The sequence below is a fragment of the Jatropha curcas genome, chromosome 9 (genome assembly GCF_041381405.1).
Source record: "Jatropha curcas cultivar XTBG-Jc1 chromosome 9, XTBG_Jcur_1.0, whole genome shotgun sequence".
NCBI classification, from domain to species: domain Eukaryota; kingdom Viridiplantae; phylum Streptophyta; class Magnoliopsida; order Malpighiales; family Euphorbiaceae; genus Jatropha; species Jatropha curcas.
This window is the reverse complement of record NC_143159.1, coordinates 1,635,732-1,654,266: the sequence shown is the minus strand read 5'-3', so window position 1 is coordinate 1,654,266 and position 18,535 is coordinate 1,635,732. Positions and strand designations below refer to the sequence as shown.

At 35.4% G+C, this 18,535-nt stretch overlaps 5 protein-coding genes and 1 non-coding gene across 12 annotated transcripts; 3 read left to right on the top strand and 3 right to left on the bottom strand.

Annotated features, from left to right (window-relative positions):
* Window positions 1-492: 492 nt before the first annotated feature.
* LOC105633842 (bZIP transcription factor 44) lies at window positions 493-2,083 on the top strand. Its single transcript, XM_012216533.4, has one exon. The coding sequence runs from the start codon at window positions 1,211-1,213 to the stop codon at window positions 1,682-1,684; it is 474 nt and encodes a 157-aa protein (XP_012071923.1). The 5' UTR covers window positions 493-1,210; the 3' UTR covers window positions 1,685-2,083.
* A 2,108-nt stretch (window positions 2,084-4,191) lies between these two features.
* Window positions 4,192-6,847, bottom strand: LOC105633843 (protein TIC 20-I, chloroplastic). The gene is made up of 3 exons (XM_012216535.4): window positions 6,629-6,847; window positions 5,300-5,502; window positions 4,192-5,083 (listed from the first exon to the last, which is right to left on the bottom strand). The coding sequence occupies exons 2-3, from the start codon at window positions 5,490-5,492 to the stop codon at window positions 4,446-4,448; spliced, it is 831 nt and encodes a 276-aa protein (XP_012071925.1). The 5' UTR covers window positions 5,493-5,502; window positions 6,629-6,847; the 3' UTR covers window positions 4,192-4,445.
* Window positions 6,848-7,949: 1,102 nt separating this feature from the next.
* On the top strand, window positions 7,950-12,977 carry LOC105633844 (uncharacterized). 2 transcript variants are annotated; one of them, XM_012216537.3, is made up of 6 exons: window positions 7,950-8,148; window positions 9,676-9,717; window positions 9,806-10,220; window positions 11,225-11,256; window positions 11,371-12,350; window positions 12,489-12,977. In XM_012216537.3, exons 3-5 carry the CDS (start codon window positions 9,890-9,892, stop codon window positions 12,331-12,333), a joined length of 1,326 nt encoding a protein of 441 aa, XP_012071927.1. In that variant the 5' UTR covers window positions 7,950-8,148; window positions 9,676-9,717; window positions 9,806-9,889; the 3' UTR covers window positions 12,334-12,350; window positions 12,489-12,977. The 2 variants fall into 2 exon arrangements, with proteins under 2 accessions (XP_012071927.1, XP_012071926.1); XM_012216536.3 differs by having other exon boundaries at window positions 7,952-8,148; window positions 12,492-12,977.
* A 253-nt stretch (window positions 12,978-13,230) lies between these two features.
* TRNAL-CAA (transfer RNA leucine (anticodon CAA)) lies at window positions 13,231-13,314 on the bottom strand. Its single transcript has one exon. It is a non-coding gene; the product is annotated as a tRNA-Leu (tRNA).
* Window positions 13,315-13,461: 147 nt separating this feature from the next.
* Window positions 13,462-16,289, bottom strand: LOC105633845 (NAD(P)-binding Rossmann-fold superfamily protein). 5 transcript variants are annotated; one of them, XM_020679212.3, is made up of 8 exons: window positions 15,913-16,289; window positions 15,671-15,763; window positions 15,310-15,388; window positions 15,137-15,215; window positions 14,549-14,588; window positions 14,332-14,466; window positions 13,926-14,063; window positions 13,462-13,752 (listed from the first exon to the last, which is right to left on the bottom strand). In XM_020679212.3, exons 1-8 carry the CDS (start codon window positions 16,122-16,124, stop codon window positions 13,641-13,643), a joined length of 888 nt encoding a protein of 295 aa, XP_020534871.1. In that variant the 5' UTR covers window positions 16,125-16,289; the 3' UTR covers window positions 13,462-13,640. The 5 variants fall into 5 exon arrangements, with proteins under 5 accessions (XP_020534871.1, XP_012071928.1, XP_089582629.1 ...); XM_012216538.4 differs by having other exon boundaries at window positions 13,462-13,784; window positions 15,913-16,282; XM_089726503.1 differs by having other exon boundaries at window positions 13,462-13,784; window positions 15,671-15,783; window positions 15,913-16,052.
* A 700-nt stretch (window positions 16,290-16,989) lies between these two features.
* On the top strand, window positions 16,990-18,463 carry LOC105633847 (uncharacterized). 2 transcript variants are annotated; one of them, XM_012216539.4, is made up of 5 exons: window positions 17,004-17,455; window positions 17,552-17,692; window positions 17,842-17,961; window positions 18,074-18,169; window positions 18,260-18,463. In XM_012216539.4, the coding sequence occupies exons 1-5, from the start codon at window positions 17,237-17,239 to the stop codon at window positions 18,383-18,385; spliced, it is 702 nt and encodes a 233-aa protein (XP_012071929.1). In that variant the 5' UTR covers window positions 17,004-17,236; the 3' UTR covers window positions 18,386-18,463. The 2 variants fall into 2 exon arrangements, with proteins under 2 accessions (XP_089582632.1, XP_012071929.1); XM_089726506.1 differs by having other exon boundaries at window positions 16,990-17,692.
* Window positions 18,464-18,535: the final 72 nt, after the last annotated feature.

Sequence of the window (18,535 nt, the reverse complement as noted above, 5' to 3'; positions counted from 1 at the left end):
TAATTAGCTTGGTGTTCAAATGATATTGTATATATAAAATGTAAATAAGTCTTATCTACTTGCCAATGGACTAGATGGACTTGTATAAAATGTGGAAATCACCCTTCATATGGTTTTTAATTTACCATTCTTAAATTCCATTCCCCTAGCTAGGCCAAGTAGGCCCAAGATTCTTTTGCTGCAGATGCAACTTGTTAGAAAAAGCAACTGTACTTGAACGGTTAATTCTGGTACTTGGCGGTGAAAATGAGGTTTAAAAAAAAAGATAAAATGAAAAGAAAGAAATGAAAACAGACAATAACCCTGAAACTGAAAGACAAGTAATGATTTGAATAATATATGGTGTCCTGCTCACCAGCTGGAATTGGACGGTTGTAGAAATTTCTTCTCAACCCCACATGCCTAATCACCTCCCCCCGCTCAACAACTCCCATTGGAGATTCCTATGCCCTTTACCTTTTCCAATTTTTTATAATTTTATTTTAATTTCTTTTATTTTTCTCATTTATTTTTCTTTCAATTTCTTCTCTTCTTCATCCTTTTTCCTTTCTATAAATCCCCTCTTCAATACCCTCATAAACCTCTTCTCTTCTCTTTTCTTCCCCCTCTATAACTTTAGGCTTTCTTGCTCTTCTAGCTCTTTTTCATTGAGGGCTGAGTTTCTGTCTGCTCTGTTCTGTTCTGTTCTGCTGGTTTAATTAATTCCTCTGTCTTCTTGGTTGAATCTTGGATTTAAAGTCAAAAGGCTTTGGAACCCTTTTCCTTCATTTTTAGTTTCTATAGCTGAGAGATCTGCGGGTGTTATTCTTTGTTATCTCTTTAAATCTTGATGCTGCATATTTATATATTAATGTTTGAGATTCATGTCTCCAGTTCTTAGTGAAATCCTTCGTTCCGGTTTTATGATCAATTCCTCTCTGAGGCGCAGGACCCATCTTGTTCAATCTTTCTCTGTTGTATTCCTTTATTGGTTCTATGTTTTTTCATAAATAATCTCTTCAAATCTGCTTCAATCAGATATATAGCTACTACTATTAGTAATTACATAGATATATATATAGCTATCTCTCTATATATTATTAATTTCCCAAAAATTATTCAATTAGCAACTGGGTCCTGCGTTTTCAAGTCTCCAAGGTAAGATCAAGAAAATTAAAAGATTAATCTCAGGTTTTATTGAGATAATTTAGTGTAAATATATATTGTATCTATGGCATCTTCTAGTGGAAATTCCTCAGGTTCCAGTCTGCTTCACAACTCTGGTTCAGAAGAAGACATGCAGCTTTTGATGGATCAAAGAAAAAGGAAGAGAATGCAATCAAACAGAGAATCTGCAAGGCGATCCAGGCAAAGAAAACAGAAGCACTTGGATGATTTGATGTCATTAGTTTCTCAGCTAAGGAAAGACAATAACCAAATCCTTACAAGCATCAATATCACCACTCAACATTTCTTGAATGTTGAAGCAGAAAACTCTGTTTTGAGAGCACAAATGGTTGAACTCAGCCAAAGACTTGATTCCCTAAATGAAATCCTTAACTACATCAACACAAGCAATGGGATTTTTGAAAATGATCAGGATCTTCAAACAAACACTGCTGCTTCTGATGCTTTCATTAACCCACTTAATTTGATCTATCTTAACCAACCCATCATGGCATCTCCAGATTTGTTTCAGTATTGATGATCAGAATTTGGTCAAACTTATCAGTTTTCTGCTCATACTCTCAATGAGTGAAGAAGAAAAAGAAAAAAAAATCAGGGCTTTTCTACTTGTCTTGTCTACTTTATCTGTTATAATGATGATTGCTAGTTTAATTTTAGCTTCTAGGTTCAAGCAATATGTCTAATGTTTATGAGAGAGTGGTAGATGTGAAGAAAAAAAAAAAAAAAGAAGAAAATTGTAGCTAAGCAGATGGCAAATGATGATTGGTTGGTATTTTGGCTTGTAACGGGTCAGTCACTGCATAAAAACGGTGTGAATTATGTGGTCTCTGTGGTACTATTTAACTGTATAATGCATTTCATCGTAACTGGTGCAGTGCTCATCTTTTACTATTTTTTTTTAAATTTTTTTCTTCTATATTGATGTGATTTCTATTGTTTTTCTCTTGGTTTTATTGTCTATATTTTCACATAAAACAAAATATTGGTACCAAAAAAAATTAATAAATCAAAAAAAACAAATACCAGAGACGTATTTGGAAAGCAACCATCTTTTTCCACTCAACATTTTAGATCTTTTCTGTGCCCAAAACAATCTAATAGTAATTGTAATTAGGGGAAAATAATCTAAAATGAAATTTAGGGCTATGATTTGATCACATAACTCATCTAAATAAAAATTGAAAATTATTGAAATAAATTATAAGAAACAGTGAAATACTAATATCTCATGCCTAAGTCAATTTAAAATGAATACAAAAAATCTTTTTTCTATTTATGGAAGATCTAAATAATTTTTAACTGGTTGATTAGTGAAAACTCTTGATCGAGAAGATCAGAGACTTCGAATAAGAAAATTAATTAGATTTTGATAAAAAAAAAATTACTTGCCAAATAGCACAAGGTACCTAAGATCAAGACAAAGGAGGGTTGAGACTCGAGAGAGGGCATGTTAAGGATCTCCTGTCCTGTCAGAAATTCTATAATTTAAAATGAAAAATTATGCTTTGACGTGTCATATTAAAGTTAACACATATTAACTAATGGTTTGAGGGGTAAGGCATCTTCAATTCCTCCAGTTCCCTTTTGTTTTAGGACACAAATAAAAAGAATCATCTTTTTGAGGAAAATTTTATATGTGTATATAAAATTCCATTGATGCCACTAATTTATTTTTTATTAGATTAATGGAGGGGAGTTAAAGACCAAGTACCAGATTAGCGCACCCCAAAATTAAAGTAAATTAAGAAAAAGAAAGGAGGGTATGGAAGTGGGTAAATTTAGGTAGCCACAAAAAAAATTTCAATTACAGAGGAAAAATAAATAAATGACTGTATAGAAGAAGAAGAAGAAGAAGAAGAAGAAGCAGCAGAGGATGATAATGTCACAAGTGATGCCTTTCCATGTTTGGCTTTTGATTGCATGATAGATAAAGTGTAGAAAAGGATAAATAATAAAGATAGAAGGTGATGAAAGGATGTGGGCAACCACTAAAACACAAGTACTGTCATTTTTCCCCTACCTTAGTTTAGTGGAGAGTCAGTAGTTTTTAAAATTTTCATGTGGCTTTATGTTGTGACTGAAAGCTATGCTGATGATATTTGCAAGGGGCTGATTTGAAGTTTGCACCCTTATTTAATTAATATTAACAACTAAATATATTATAATTTAGAGTTTTTGCAGCAGAACAATTCTGACCTCAAATGCTAGATTAATTTGTTTCTCTTTAACATATACCCTTGTCATTTTCCTACCAATTAAAAGTTTAAATACATGTGGTTTTCTTACAACAATGACCAAATATTTGTAATTAAATAAAGCTTTGGCTTTTTAGTTGCAACACCAAGAATGATGTGAACTTGCAATGACATGCCCATATAAATATTAATAAAAATAAATAATTGAGTGCAAAAAAAGAAAAAAAAAAATGGCAATAGGTCCTAATTTTAGTAGGTTATGATTGCATCATTTCGAATCAGAGACATTCTAAGTTGGGTTCCTATGTCGACAAACATTAGCCAAGTTAGGAATTATCTCCACATTATTGGAGAATTAAAATTAGCTATGCACTTTTGCACTTCCTATTTCTAGCACTGGCTCGTCATTTTCTTTCAAGAGACGGTCTGTCAGTACGTGTCGTGGGCCAAAATGTGGGGTTCCGAATAATGCACATAACCAATAATTATGGGGCCTGATTTTGTTTTTGTAATCTTGGTTTCGGCTTGGGTAATGAACGAGACAATCATCTTTGTGCCTGAATGACTTGTGTCCAAAGATAACTTAAAGCCGATCTGAAGTAGAAAATAGGCATAATGCATAAATACATGCATGATATTACGAGAGAAATAGTTATTATTGAAATGTGAAAATGTAGAGTTATGATTGAACTTCTAGGGGTTATTATTATTGAAATGTGAAAGCGCAGAGTTACGATTGAACCTCTAGGGGCCACAAGGAGAATTGAACAAAGTGCAGGGTATGTATTAGGCTGTAGAAGATAACATAATCACAAAATTAGAGCTTCCCTTTTGCAAAGCTTGCTTGCGTTATTGCAATGTCATATGCATACAGTGTCCAGTTAACATACAGCAGGCACTCATGACGACTAAGCAACATTTCAAACGAACTAACAACAAACCAAAAACAGCACTTAGACGATCACTACACTTGCACATGGTTGTCTTGAACATGCAGCCGTTCATTTATGTTCAAAAAGCTTCCAACACAAAACATAAAAATGGAAAGGCTATTACTATTTCATGTTTTTGTACCTGTACTCCTTAATCATAAGGGATTTGGATGTATGCTGCATCACAGGCAAAAGGGACATCTGCATACATACCAGCAAGAGCACACCGTATGCACTCCAAGACTGTGAAAAGGTAAGCAAATGCTATGGCTGTCCAAAAATGCATACCTACTTTACCCCAGTAGACAGCAAGTGGCATCCAACGGCTTACTGTCCCTATCACCTGGAGAGCAATCTCCAGCAACATCCCCATCACAACATGAAATCGGAAAAAATGTGGCCATTCCTTTCTCCTCACAATTCCCAGATATGCAACAAAGAAATACGCCATCAGGAACCAACTCGGCAAACTCCCAATGGCTCCAAGGAATGGGTATGTCAAAAATTCAAAGTCTTCAAGAAATGGGTGTAGATGATATGCCGTCTCAGCATACATCCATGTCTCATGAAGAGGCATCAAATAAGGGAGACATGCTAAAGTCCTCCACCACCATCTTGGCTTCTTGGTCATTGGAGGGTAGCGAAAACTGTATGGGACATCTTTTGATGCTCGAGGGCACAAATAGGATTTGCGATGTCTAGGCAATGAGGGAATAACATGCCAAATTCCACCTTGATCACCACTTAAGAGTGTGGTTGATGCAGCAGAAAGGTGCGAGGATGACAACCCTGTCATGGAAAAAATTCTAGATTAGAACAAAAGGGCATCAATTTTCTGATGCTCCACAACATACCAAGACTACCAAACTGAGATTGTTAAGATTAGTTACAGCATTGTTGTATGACCACTTGATCAAATAGTACCAAATATTGTTGCAAAAGAAGAGACATGGAGGACAATGAAGGATAACGATAAGGACTTTTGACAAGAATATTTGCATGTACCTCTAGATGGCGAGAATTTAGACTCAAAAGGTGCAACTGAAAACCATGAACTTCTGATGTTTAAGAATGAAGCCTTGGCAGTCAAAAAAGGAACACATGCAGAAACTGGGCTACTAGACCTGGTTTTACATGTCTCAACATTTGTAAAAGCATACCCAGCAACCATAGCGTTGGTGCTTCCATTTAGAATCATTGCCAGACACCTATTTGAATGTAAAATTAACAACAGAAATTAAAAAGGGAGAAAAAGATGGAAACATAAAGTTCTGCAATAGAATGTAAGCGTTGGCCTATGCATCATGGAGCAAAAGCTCTTCGTTTTGTTTTCTGTATGATGAATTTATCTTAACATGTAGTGAAAAATGTTTTTTCAGGATAAAGTGTAGGTGCCAAGGTTCTCCATTTTTACCATTTCCCATCTAATCATGTCTAAACACCAAGAACACTGAATCATGTAACCTAACTCAAAATTATAGCAACATTAATGGAAAAAAGTGTTCAATCACAGAATTTGTTGACTATTGATTTGGGATCACCAAATACTGAACATTAAAAAGAAATACATTCTAATAGGAGAAACACAATACGTGCTAGTAAAGCAATGATCCCTGTCAATTCAGGATTTTTGATAGAAGTAGCTCCCCAACAGTCATGTTCAGCCATAGATGGACATAAAGCCCCTGAATTCAAAAGTCCTCTACAGCAATAAACCCTCCATTACTAAAACTAACGAGCTGATTTGTGACCATAGTACCAGATTTGACCATGAGGCATTTTCTTTTAGAGCACCATTCAAGATGGGAACTGGTTAGTTAACCTTGCCTGCCTTCTAAAACAAAAATAACATAACTATATTTGACCTCATTGAATAAATCTTTTCACCATTCCATTACGATTTTTTATTTTGCCGCTTGGAAATCACAAGTGCAGTGCTTTAACAGGTCGTAGTAGCCACATTATGAAGTACAGGATTGATTAAACAATAAACAAAGCATATATACGAGGTGGGTACTCAATATATCACTAACCAACAAAACGAAAATAAATTAAATTCATTCTTTTTATCATTATTTTCTGCCAGAAAGAAAATTAGCTTCTTTTCCACAATCAACCCCTCATTTTCTAGAAGTTAAACAGCTTCTTTAATGATCATTTCACGCAAGCTTATCTAGTAATTGCTATAAAAAATCTTTTTAACACAGAAAATCACAAAAAGAACAAGAAAATTTAGAGCAGGAAAGAGGAACCAATTGAACCAATTTCAATTTGATTCTGCAAAAATGCCAAAGAAAAAGGTAGATAAACTTATACAGAATTGATATATTTTACCTTTGAAACTCGAAGAACTATAATTACTTGAACTGCTGGTGAGATGTCACTTAGAGTTTAAGCTCCCATTTCTCTGTCCCGTCGTTTGTCCTATCCGGCTATACAGATGACAGGATTTCGTTGCATCATTTCTGGGTTGGCTCACGGCGGCGAAGGTTTCCCAAATGTCAGGCTACGGTCCAATGCTGTGTTCAAGTCAAGCCCGTCTTTTTTTGGGCCATAAAGCCCGATGAGACAGCGTTGCAGTTCCGTGATGATAAATCAGTCATGCTGACGCGTCGTTTCTTCTATAAGCTGTCGTCCGACAGCGGTTCAGGTATAATTAAAAAAAAAAAAAAAAATCAAGTTGATAAATTTTGATGAACTAATCTGTACCTGAAGTCAATAGGTAATTAAGATTACTAGGCACCATATCACTTTATTTATAATATTTTTTTTCTCAAAATATAAGTCAAACGTGAGGCGACTGTTTTAATCCAAAATATAAAAAAAGTTTAAATATTTTAAAAAATAATAAATATATTTTTTTAATTTACACATATTTATATTAAGATAAATTAATTATTTTCCTAAATTACTATTAATTTTGAAATCAAGTATCATAATTTAAAAAAATATAAAAGTTTCTTTTAATTTCCTTTTAAAAATTTTAAATGAATTATATTTTAAAAATAAAGGAGCACTACTTTACATTTGACGGTTATAAAATATATTAATGGATGATAGAATCAAATATATTATTAGTAAAACACTATTTATAATTTAGTATTTTATCAAACAGGATGCTATATGGATAATGTTGATAAAATAAAGAATTATTTTTAAATATTTATTCATTATAGTCATAATAATAAACTTTGAAGATTGTTTTTATCCATTTAATTATTTTATATTATTGTTATTATTATTATTGTTTTATTATAATAATTGATAAGTTGGGGCCATTACTAATCAAAATCAAGCAAACAAAAACAACACTTTTGCAGTTGTTAGTATTAAAATTAAATCTCTCTTTCCTTTAAGGCTTTAATAAAGACGGTTCAAAGACGGAAAAAGGCAATAGAACACGTAGTGCGCACTCCGCATGGCACAGAAGAAAGCGCCATTGACAGCCACTTTCTAATTACTGTTTTGCCCTCAGGTATAAAGACACCGGTGAACTCCAAAGTTAAGAAAGAAAATGTTAAAAAAGGAAAAGAAAAGAAGAAATTAAGAAAAAGGAGGGGAAAAAGCGGAACACAATACGTGGCACAATTCCCCATGTGGGCTTCACTATAATTCAGTCACACATCGTTCTTTAACTCCGTCACAACAATCCGCCGTCCTCTATGTCGCGAAACTAAACGGACTACCTCCCTATGCCGTTATATTGTACATGTTATAAATCCTTAATTCCTCTCTCCGTCCCTCCTCATTTTTATTCTCTCCCTCGTAAAGTTCAGCCACAGTGAAGACGAAGAAGTGCTCTCTCTCTCTGTCAGGCTTTCGCTGGCTACGTTAAATCACATCTTTCTAAAACTGTAAGAATTTGTTCCTTTCATTTCACATCTCGTGATTTTCCAGTATCACTATTTTCTTATTTTCTTTTTTGTAAATAAATAGTTAATAAACCCTAGCTTGATTTCATGGTGGCTGCCGGAGTTGTTTTTGTTTGTTGTTAGATTGTAGTTGATTGAGTTTTTAGTTAATGTCTTTTATTGCGATTGATTTGCGGCTTCTTTTTTATTTTCTATATTTTATTAATGCATGAATGTCGTTTCGTGAAAAATAATATTCGTTCGCCTACCGGCCAGTAAAACCTGTGCTAATTTATATAGATACTGATCTTAGTTTCCTAATTGTCCCCTCAAATTATTGGGAAAAAAAAAAAAGAAGCTAAGTTGTGTATTAATGTGGAGTTTGGCGCGGTTGTTGAGTGAATAGTTATGCTGTGGCTCATATAGCAGTACTGGGATGCATTTATGAAGTAATATCCATGTATTACTCACTTAATGTCTTTGTTCTGGAATTGATTTGGGGGTTGGTTGGATCTCTTAAGTGCTTATTTATTAATGATGGGGTGCTATTATTATAGTTGTATTCAATTCTTTTGGAATTCACATAGACTATGGAGAGCTTTATGTTATTAGGGCTTTTTATTCCTCACTCCCTCTCTCTTATGTGTAATATGTGCAATGATGCCCTTTCTTCAAAGAGGAAGAAGTTCAAACTGCATTCTACCACCATTATAGTCTATATCTAGTCCCTGTGGAGTCACGACTCACTTTATATTTTCCTAGATGATAGAAATTTCTTTCTTAATGACACTAGATTATTTTTTTAGGTTCTCATATTCTTGTTTTCTAGGTTGAAGAGAAAGCCTTTGTGATAATTTATAATTGACGAATTGCTTTTATATGATTCGCAAGTTCAATGTAAAATTACTTGATTTATCCCAAGTGGTTAAGGTGACTCGGTATTAGGTTTTGAAATATAAAGAAAATGTTTTAAAAGAGAAACATATAAGGTCATAGAGATGAAAACTCAGTTGCTTGGAGCTAATTTCTCTGTGTGATATATATCAAGGTACTATGTTCTCATGTGGTTGTGTGTAATATGCATACATAGGGAGAGAAAGAGAGTAGCTACTTAATCTGTAGTTTAGTTTTAGCTTAGCTTTAGTCAGTCATTTGAGTTGCATATTTAAAACTAGAACAGTGAACATGGGAACAGGTAATAACCCCCTTTAACATTTTCTTTAATGTAGGTAATTCTAATGATAGTGGATGCATGTCAGTTTGTTTTGCAATTTAGTAATTAATTTATTACATTATTTGGAGTTTGGATTGTCTCTTATGTGTTTGTGGTTTGCAAGCAAGCTCCTTCTTCTTTATTATTATTTTTAAATAACTATTGATTAATGTTAGCAAGAAAACATGAACATTATGAGCTTTTTGTCACTTCCAAGGAGCAATCGAATTTGCAATTTTATGAAATATTATGTTGGAACATGCTTTTGATTTCAAAACTTTGATTCAGTATTTCTATTTCCTTTTTCTTCTCTTCAGGAAGATGCAAGCCTAATTATTCACTTGGAGACATGGTTTGCGGTTGGTATTTGATTTCTTTTCCTGCTTTGTATTTGGAATTGATTTTGATTAGTAATTCTGATAATGCTGTGTTTTTACCTTTCAACAGGACATTCTTGAGTTTGTTCTATGCAAGTGCCCATTTGGAGTTTTGTCCGAGTGGTAAAGTAATCTCTATTTTAATTGAGTGATCATGGGATCAGTTTGCTGTGTTGCTGCTAGAGATAAAGATCTTCCCAACAGAACAGTAGTTAACACTGTGCATAGGAATCCTAGATGCTCTCCGACATGGAGCTTCCGTTGGGAAAATCGAAGGCGTGTTGCTGGTGAAATTGAGGACTCACTGTATCAAACATCTCATAGACTCAGCAGAGATGTTAATGTGGAGGTGAAGGGGCAATTAGGCTCTGATAGAGGTCATCTTTCTGATGAGGGAAGTCTGCATGAGAGTTTTGGAACACCAGTCTCTCTAAAGTCTCCGGTACATGAAGGAATGGGAACAAATCTGATGGCCCAACCTTCAGGTAAAAGTGTTATGGCATTATCTTATTTACAGTTCATATTTCATAAGGCAAATGTGTATTGGACGCTTCTCATGTCATGTAAACACGTATGGTATATTTTACCCCATTATTTTACAACTGAGAGAGTTCAAAATTCTCATGTTAATTTGTTTCAGGAATCTAGATTGTTCCCTTTACAGAATTATGCGTCTTATTTTGTACACTAAGTGATCAGTGCATTACTATTTTTAGTTTGCAGTACTCTTCAGGTGCTACCTCATATCCATGAAAAATTAAAATCCGCATTTATCTAATGAAGAAAATTTCATAAATTAATTTACAGATATTTTTGGAGACGCTATGTGCTTCCATGTCTAGAAATCATGGATTTATAATGTTGACATGGTATGTAATTATTCTGACTGTTTCTTGGCACCCACCCCAACACAGACATACCCAACAAAGACCCAGTATGGAGAACATTTATGAATTGATTAACATATGCATATTTCTTTCTATTAAATGTGGATATGTAGTTTGAGCATTTTATTTACTTATTCTGTGATTGTATCTTCATAGAAACTACATGTATGTGAGCCCACGCACATGAAAAACTAGGGGCTAGTGGTGAATTGTTAAATACCAATTTGTGCAATATGCTATGCGAACTATTTCGCTTTTATTCTTGCAATCCACGTTCTCCATGGATCCCTTTAGTGCTGTCGATGCTTAAAGTGTTGAGCAAGCATGGAGATCCTTACCAAGATTTTCTTATGATGATTCTGAGCCTTTGCTTTTGTATTGGCATTTCTTGTTAGTTTCTAGCTTCTGAGTTTATTGTAATTGAAGATGTTGAGCATTGCTGCTAACCAGAGTCCTTTGAGTGTGGCAATACCACTTCCCTTGCTCATAATCTTCATTTTTCTGCACACTGTTGCTACTTCTAGTACTACAGTTTTGAAGTGCAGTACTTAAGTTCCTGCCATTTACAGTTGTATGTGATATCTTTTACATTATTGCTGCAGGCCTATCCGTGGATACCAGTTACTCTGCACAGGTGAACTCAAACTTAGCAGGGAAAAAAAAAAATGTTATTTTAACCTTTTTGTGTTTGTGCTTTTTTCACATCCTATTGGATTGACATGTCTGGTCTTCTTTCTGATATGTACAGGGAAAGAACTCTGCAGAATCCTCTGACATTGCTGAGTTATCTGCCCCAAAGCTTTCATATTCTATACACTCATCATTTTCTACACCGGGTGCTGATCCTATGCCTATGTGTGGTCATTCACTTCCTCCAAACTCAACTCCTTCAAGACGGGCTCGCCGTTCACCTGGGCATCGGCTATTAAGACAGATTTCTGATAGTCGGATTCTGGGGTTGAAGTCTCCTAATAATTATTCATTGTCTGAAGGGAGGTCATCATTTGTGCTTTCCACTTGCAGCCACGACTTAGCAATGGGATCCCACGGTGGGTCTTCTGATGGTTGGTCCATGCGTACCTTTTCAGAGCTGGTGGCCTCTTCACAAAGGGAGAGGTGGTCTTTTGACAGTGAGCACTTAGGCTATGGCCTCAGCAAAGTAAGTGGATGTAGTAGCAGATTCTCATGTTCTCCCTCTTTTGATCTTCAAACTTGTGGGGCTTGCTCAAAGCTCTTGACAGAGAGATCTTCTTGGGGCAGTCAGAGAATTCTCGCCGGCAATGACCTCTCAGTTGTTGCTGTGCTAGTATGTGGTCATGCTTACCATGCCGAGTGCCTGGAGACAATGACATTGGAGGTTGACAGGTATGATCCAACTTGCCCTATATGCATGGGAGGAGATAAGCAAATCTCAAAAATGTCCAAAAAAGCTTTGAAAGCTGAAGCAGATTTGAAGGCAAGAAGCCATAAGATTTCAAGAAACCGTGTTATAGATAGTTACCTTGACAGTGATTCTGATGATTTTGACCACCAAAAAAATTTCGTACAAGGTCGTGCTCCAAAGACACAACCTAGTTCTAATATTGCAAGCTCTTCCAGAAAGCCATTCTTGAGACGGCACTTTTCATTTGGGTCCAAATGGAGTAGGTCATTGTCAGAGAATGATTCTGCCAGGAAAAAGGGCTTTTGGGCTAGATATCGCAAATATTGAGCGCTTAACTGTACAAGGTAAAATTTTTTGCATCTGATTATTTTAGTGGCTATGCCAGTACCTGGCCAGATTTCTCATGAAAGTACTCTATTTGCTAATCAGCGATTCTTCTTCTTCTTCGTCTTCTCTCTCTTTTTTATTTTTTTTAAATTTAGCAGATTTGTTGGAGATATAGTATCATGTGAAGCTGCACCAGACTGGTTTAATGCAAAGCCTGTGAGCAAACCCGTTCTGATTTTTCAGCCTCCAAAATATGGCTTTCTCCATCATTGATTTTCTCTACACCTCACCTATTCTTTGTTTGATAGTGTTTCTGAAAGTAGAAAAAGATCGGGTGATCCAACCAGTCCCAGTCCCAGTTGTACGGTAGTCTACCCTACAGAAAACCATCTGATCAGTGGAGCCCCTTGTTTTTGGTCACCATGGGCTTAGACTATTAATTTTGACATTGTATGGCATTTTTATGTGCTGTCAACTAGTAGTGATGAACGAGTTAATTCTAAGCGCAACAATATTGTTACATGTTGTTACATAAAATTGGTTTGTCCAAATGTGGGGTAGATGATAAATGCAATGATCCTTTGTACAATATATAATCACTTATTGGATAACCATAAAGTTTGAAGCCTGTTGGCTGCCCCTTACTATCGTCTAAGACATTTCGCAATACCCCATCAATTGATTGGTGCGTTCCATCCTAAATTTTGTGTAAAATGGTTGGGTAATAATAATTCAGTTGAGTGTATGATGCACGCCAGTGTTCTATCAGCAGTTCTTTATCCTTTTTAAGATTTTCAGAAAGGATATAAATTAACAGGCCCATATAACAAAATGGAGGGGTGTCTAGGTATTTTACCTAATTTTTCACAGTGATGGGAAATGTAAAATAAAATATGTTGTCAGAAGTGGGATTTGAACCCACGCCCTCTTTCGAAGACCAGAACTTGAGTCTGGCGCCTTAGACCACTCGGCCATCCTGACTTTCATGTGAGGTATGATCAAATTTATCATTTGAATCTATTATTAACAAACAGTCTGTTTTCCACACAGCTTCAACAATCTGCGTCCCAAGTATCTCATGTTTTGAACAAGATTACGGATTGTAAACAAATGAAAAGGACATCTCCATTTTAGAGAGAAAAATTCCATTGCCAAAAACATGTCATGTTTGTGATAGATTTTATTGACATGGATTTTTCATCTGATTTATAATGCTAAGCAATCCTGATCTATAACTTGGATGAAGCAGCGTGACTCCCAGTTCTCTTTTCATTCGCTCATTGCAAACACGTTTGTCCCTTCTTGAACTACCCTTCTTGTAATATAGTTCGGCTCTTGAAGGAGTATTTTGTTTTACCAAGCCAGGCCACTTCTTCTTCACCAGGTCCTCTGCATATGCAAACACCTCCTCGCGAGGAGCTGGGTCATCATCCACGATATTGTAAATTCCCCTGATAATGCATTCTTAAGGAGATATCAGGCATATTCATAGTCAAGATATGAATTATAAACAAAAAATACACTCCGCAGCATTACAGCACATACCATGGATGATTTAAATGAATGTTGCAAGAGATGAGAGGAGAGCCTACCAGAAGGATGGCATGCAGATGCTAGCCTTGAGTGCTTGGCAAATGTCCTCAACATGAACTCTGGACGTGTATTGCTTGGATGTTCTCATTTTCTGGCTTTTCGACCAAGGTTCCTGCTTAATTATTGTATCAACAGCACTGCCATAACCATAGATTCCCTCAAACTTTAGCTTCTTTACATGAACCAGGCAAAATCAGATGGTTACAGGAAAAATTAGCCAAAGAGAAATGCATCAAGAATTTCCTAATATGACCGTCAATCCAAAGCCAAATGGTACTACTAGCATTTGGTATTGGGATAATGTGTATGGATATCTTATGCTAAAAGACACAAGCAAAAGCTAAAATGTTAACTCAAGTGAACTATTTGAATTCAAGAGTGAATTCAAACGAAAGCCAGTCCTACCTTCTTCCAGGGCCATAGATACCTCCGAGTCGAAATACTTGCGTTGAGAGTCCAAGACTATGGCCCAGATTTAACCACCCCTCCTCAGCTGCTAACCTTGATTTAGCCAACTCACTCGTAGGGCTTGCTGGGTAACTGCCACATTATAGTGTATGGGATTAGCGTAATTTGATGTAAACTTCTATGGCAACAGTTTGCATCCAAGATGATTGCTTACTCCTCATCCACCCAAGCACCACCACAGTCACCGTATACACCTGTCAACAAGAAGCATATTTTGTACAGTGAAAACCAAGTATTTGAAAAGAGCGGAAGACAGGAAAATGCACAACAAAGGGGCAACAAGATATATAGAAATGCAGGCATTCATATTTCTCAACACAGGGGCAACCAGATATACAAGGTCACACAATGTAACTTCTCTGGAGAAAAATCCAATAATGGATATCTTGGTCAAGATAAGCAGCCTGGCAGAGCTAGTATAACTGCAGGACAACAAATGTCTATGCTCAACATTTAGTTATCATTTGTATTATTTATTTCATTAGCATGTCTTATTCTTCCCCTACTGTTTTTCATTTTCCATTATATATATATATAATATATATAATGGAAAAAAGTGATATTTAATTTATACCACATCCAGAAATTTTTTTTCAAACAAATTACCAAACAATGTCGATGATGTGCATCATAAATGACAAGGTAGAAGGATAGAAGGCAACATATGAAAGATGTAAAGTAAGACATCAAATGCTGTGTCTCATATATGTGTCTAAATGCATATACTATGTTGAAAGCATACTAGTCGACGATAGATAACAGAGCCATTGAAGATTTCCATCCATTAATATGCTTCTTAGAAGGTCTCCATGCTGAAGGACCTAAATCATGATAAGAAAGCAAAAGCTACCACACTGAGAGATATTGAATGTATACAAAATTAACAGGAAACACAACAAAGTAACTTTAACATACCGGATCACCAATGCCCACAATAGAAGGGACAGAAACTAGCAAATGTGTATAACATTTCAAAGTATTTAGAGCGCTCAGTCTGGAGAAAAGAAAGGGAAACAAATAAAGCTCCCAATATAAGTTAATTAGTTAATTAACACCATCCTATTATGGAGCCATAGGTTCAGCAATTTATAATTGACAAACTCAAACTGCTCTCGATTACTTTCATAAGCCTCTGTTTGGTTACCTTGTTTTTTCCCTTACTTAATTTGGTACTGTTTCTGAAACTTTTTCTTTTTCTTAAGCAACAAACATTTTACAAAAAACAAACGAGTCCTTAATTACTGAGAGCAACAAATGAAGGGAGGCAGAAACTCACTCTGGCTCATTGGCATTAAAAAGGCAAACATCAAATCCTCTCTTTTCAAGTTCCTTCTTCTTCATCGTGCTCGTGCAAGTTCCAGTAACAGCCCTAATTTTTAATGATGATTTCTTAAGTATTTCAATGAACATTCAATATAGAGAGTGAAGAATAACATATCAGATTAAAAGGTTAAAAATTTGGAAAAATAAGAACTCATCCAAAGACACTTTATTATGCAGAGGAACAAGAAGAGTTACCAGCCTTCTTTTTCGAGGTTCTGCGCAATGAATTGCCCGACAAATCCCATTCCGAGAATAAACATACGATTCCGATATTCAAACTCAATCTTATTGGACTGGGAATGTGAACTGTTAACGGACGCTGAACAGGACACTAAAGTTGACTTCAAATTTCTAGGAAAAGTACAAAGTCGAAAAGGAAAGCTCGCCGGTACTTGGTAGATCTCCATTGAGAAATATCTGGCTGTAGGTAAAGGTGTCGGTTCGGTGGATGAAACGAGAAATCGTTGGTCGGAAGTGTCGCGATGGAAAGTAAAGTTGCCTGCTTGTCAATTGTCAGTGTTAATGGGCTGGGCTGATCTGTTCCTTAGTTATTCGGATTTGGATCCGTCGACTTCCCGTACATGGTCCAAGGGTGTAAATTTAGAAAATACGGACCAACAATAGCAACGACCATAGTTTGGCTGTTAAATGACAACTGAGTTGTCTCATTCAAGGTAGAGAAAGTTAGATGAAATTTTATTATACTGACAGACATGTCTATCCGTATTTAACTGTTTGTGTTCTCCCTTCCCATAAATGTTTTCTTTTCAAATTGAATTTTTAATCATGTAAAAATTGTTTGCTAAATCTAATGCTATGTTTGGAAAAGGAAGGAAGTAAAATAAAGGAGTATTGTTACTCTTCATTTTTCATCATATGTTTCGTTTGGAAGGAAAGTAAAAGAAGAAAGAAATTTTCACTCTATTTCCGCCGCTCTCTTTCCATTTTCTCTCTTATTTGAAGAGATTGTATTTTTGGAGGCCCGGGAGGATTTTAATGGCTATTTTAATTCTCTCCAAATCTTCTGTACTTATTTTACACCTCAATTTTCCTTTCTCTATAAAAATTCTTCTTTTCAAATAAGTTGTAAGTGTACTTACCACTGTTTAAGCTATAGATGTCTTTGCGGATAGTTTAATATTTTCTTAAGAAAAAAAAAATAATAAATCAATCCTTAAATTATAGATATGCTAACTTTAAATTCTGTAATTTATTATTTGGGTTAACATTTTCATCTCTATGTTTTGAATGAAAAGATTAAAATAGGGGCGTGTAAAGTCAACCAAACTTGCATAGCTATGTCACAAAATAAATGAAGCTCAACTAAAAAACAACCAACAAAGCTGGAAGACTATCAGCGACCAAACCACTCGGCAGTTGACAACCAAGAAAACTCTTCCCATACCCCTTTCTGTTGCATATAGAAAAGTCGCCTTGTCTTCTCCTTCGCTTATTGGCAAGTCTGTTCATTTTGTTTTGTTTTCAACAAATAATAAGCGAGCTCTTTGATCTGAAATCAATGGAAGACTACGTCTTAAATATAATAATATTGGGAGTGATTTCATGGACAACAGCATTTCTGTTAATCAGAAAGTTGTTGCCAAATCGTTCTTTCGAGTTTTGCAATCGCCTGGTTTCTACAATCCATGCCACTTTAGGTGTCACTTTAGCTTCTCTCTCTGTTCAAGACTGGAGGTGCCCTGTATGTCCTTTGGCCTCGGAATCTTCACCCAGACAGGTTGTTAGCCTTTTTTTTTTTTTTTTTTTTTTTTTGAGGTTCAAATCTTTCTATATGACAGTAATTAAACTGAAAATTGAAAATGCACGGAGGCAGATGCGAACACTAGCCATAAGCGTTTCATATCTGATATATGATATGATATGTTGCTTCTTCGATAAGAAATTCAATTTGGATAATACGATTCACCATTTGGTTAGCATTGTTGGATTGGTAGCTGGCCTTGCCTATCAAAAGGTACTTACATCTTCTCTTTATCCTCTATTTCAAATGAAGAATTTGAATAAATTTGAACCGGAATTTAACAGATTTCGAGATAAATGAAATTAGATAGAAAATTTTAATATTTTACATTCAAAATCATTCTGTTTCGGTTGTATATACAGTGTGGATCGGAAATGGTTGCAGCGCTGTGGATAACAGAGATCTCTAGCCCTTTCCTACACTTGAGGGAGGGTCTAAAGGAGCTTGGTTACAGGGACACTGATTTTAATTTGGCAGCCGATGTAAGTTCTAAAAGATTAGCCCTAAGTTTTCTGGTTGCATTAACATTTCAAAACAAACAAATGAATTTAAAAATAAAATAGAAATAAGAATTGCTTATTCTTGTTTGTGTAGATCTTATTTGCAGTTGTATTTTCGTTAGCAAGGATGGTAGGTGGCCCCTACCTAACTTACGTAACTCTTACAGCAAAGAATCCAATTATTATCAAGGTAATTGTCAAGAATGGTTGATGGGTTTGCAGTTGGAAGTTATGATGATAAATTGTTTCATTAATGAATGAAAGTGGCTGTTTTGTTTAGGCAATGGCATTAGGATTACAGCTGGTGAGTGCTTTCTGGTTCTACAAGATCGTCAGGATGGTGAAGTACAAGTTAGCAAAAAAACCCATATCTAAGAATATGTTATCCACTGAAAAACGGAGTTAGGCCAATGTAGAATTCATGTGCAGATGTTTGTGGAACAAAAATCATCTACCAATATCAATTCAAATTCCATTGAACTCACTGTTTTCCATTCCAAGGGAGGATGAAAAGTAAAATTCCCATTGAAATTTCTTAAAGAAAGGTAAATACCTA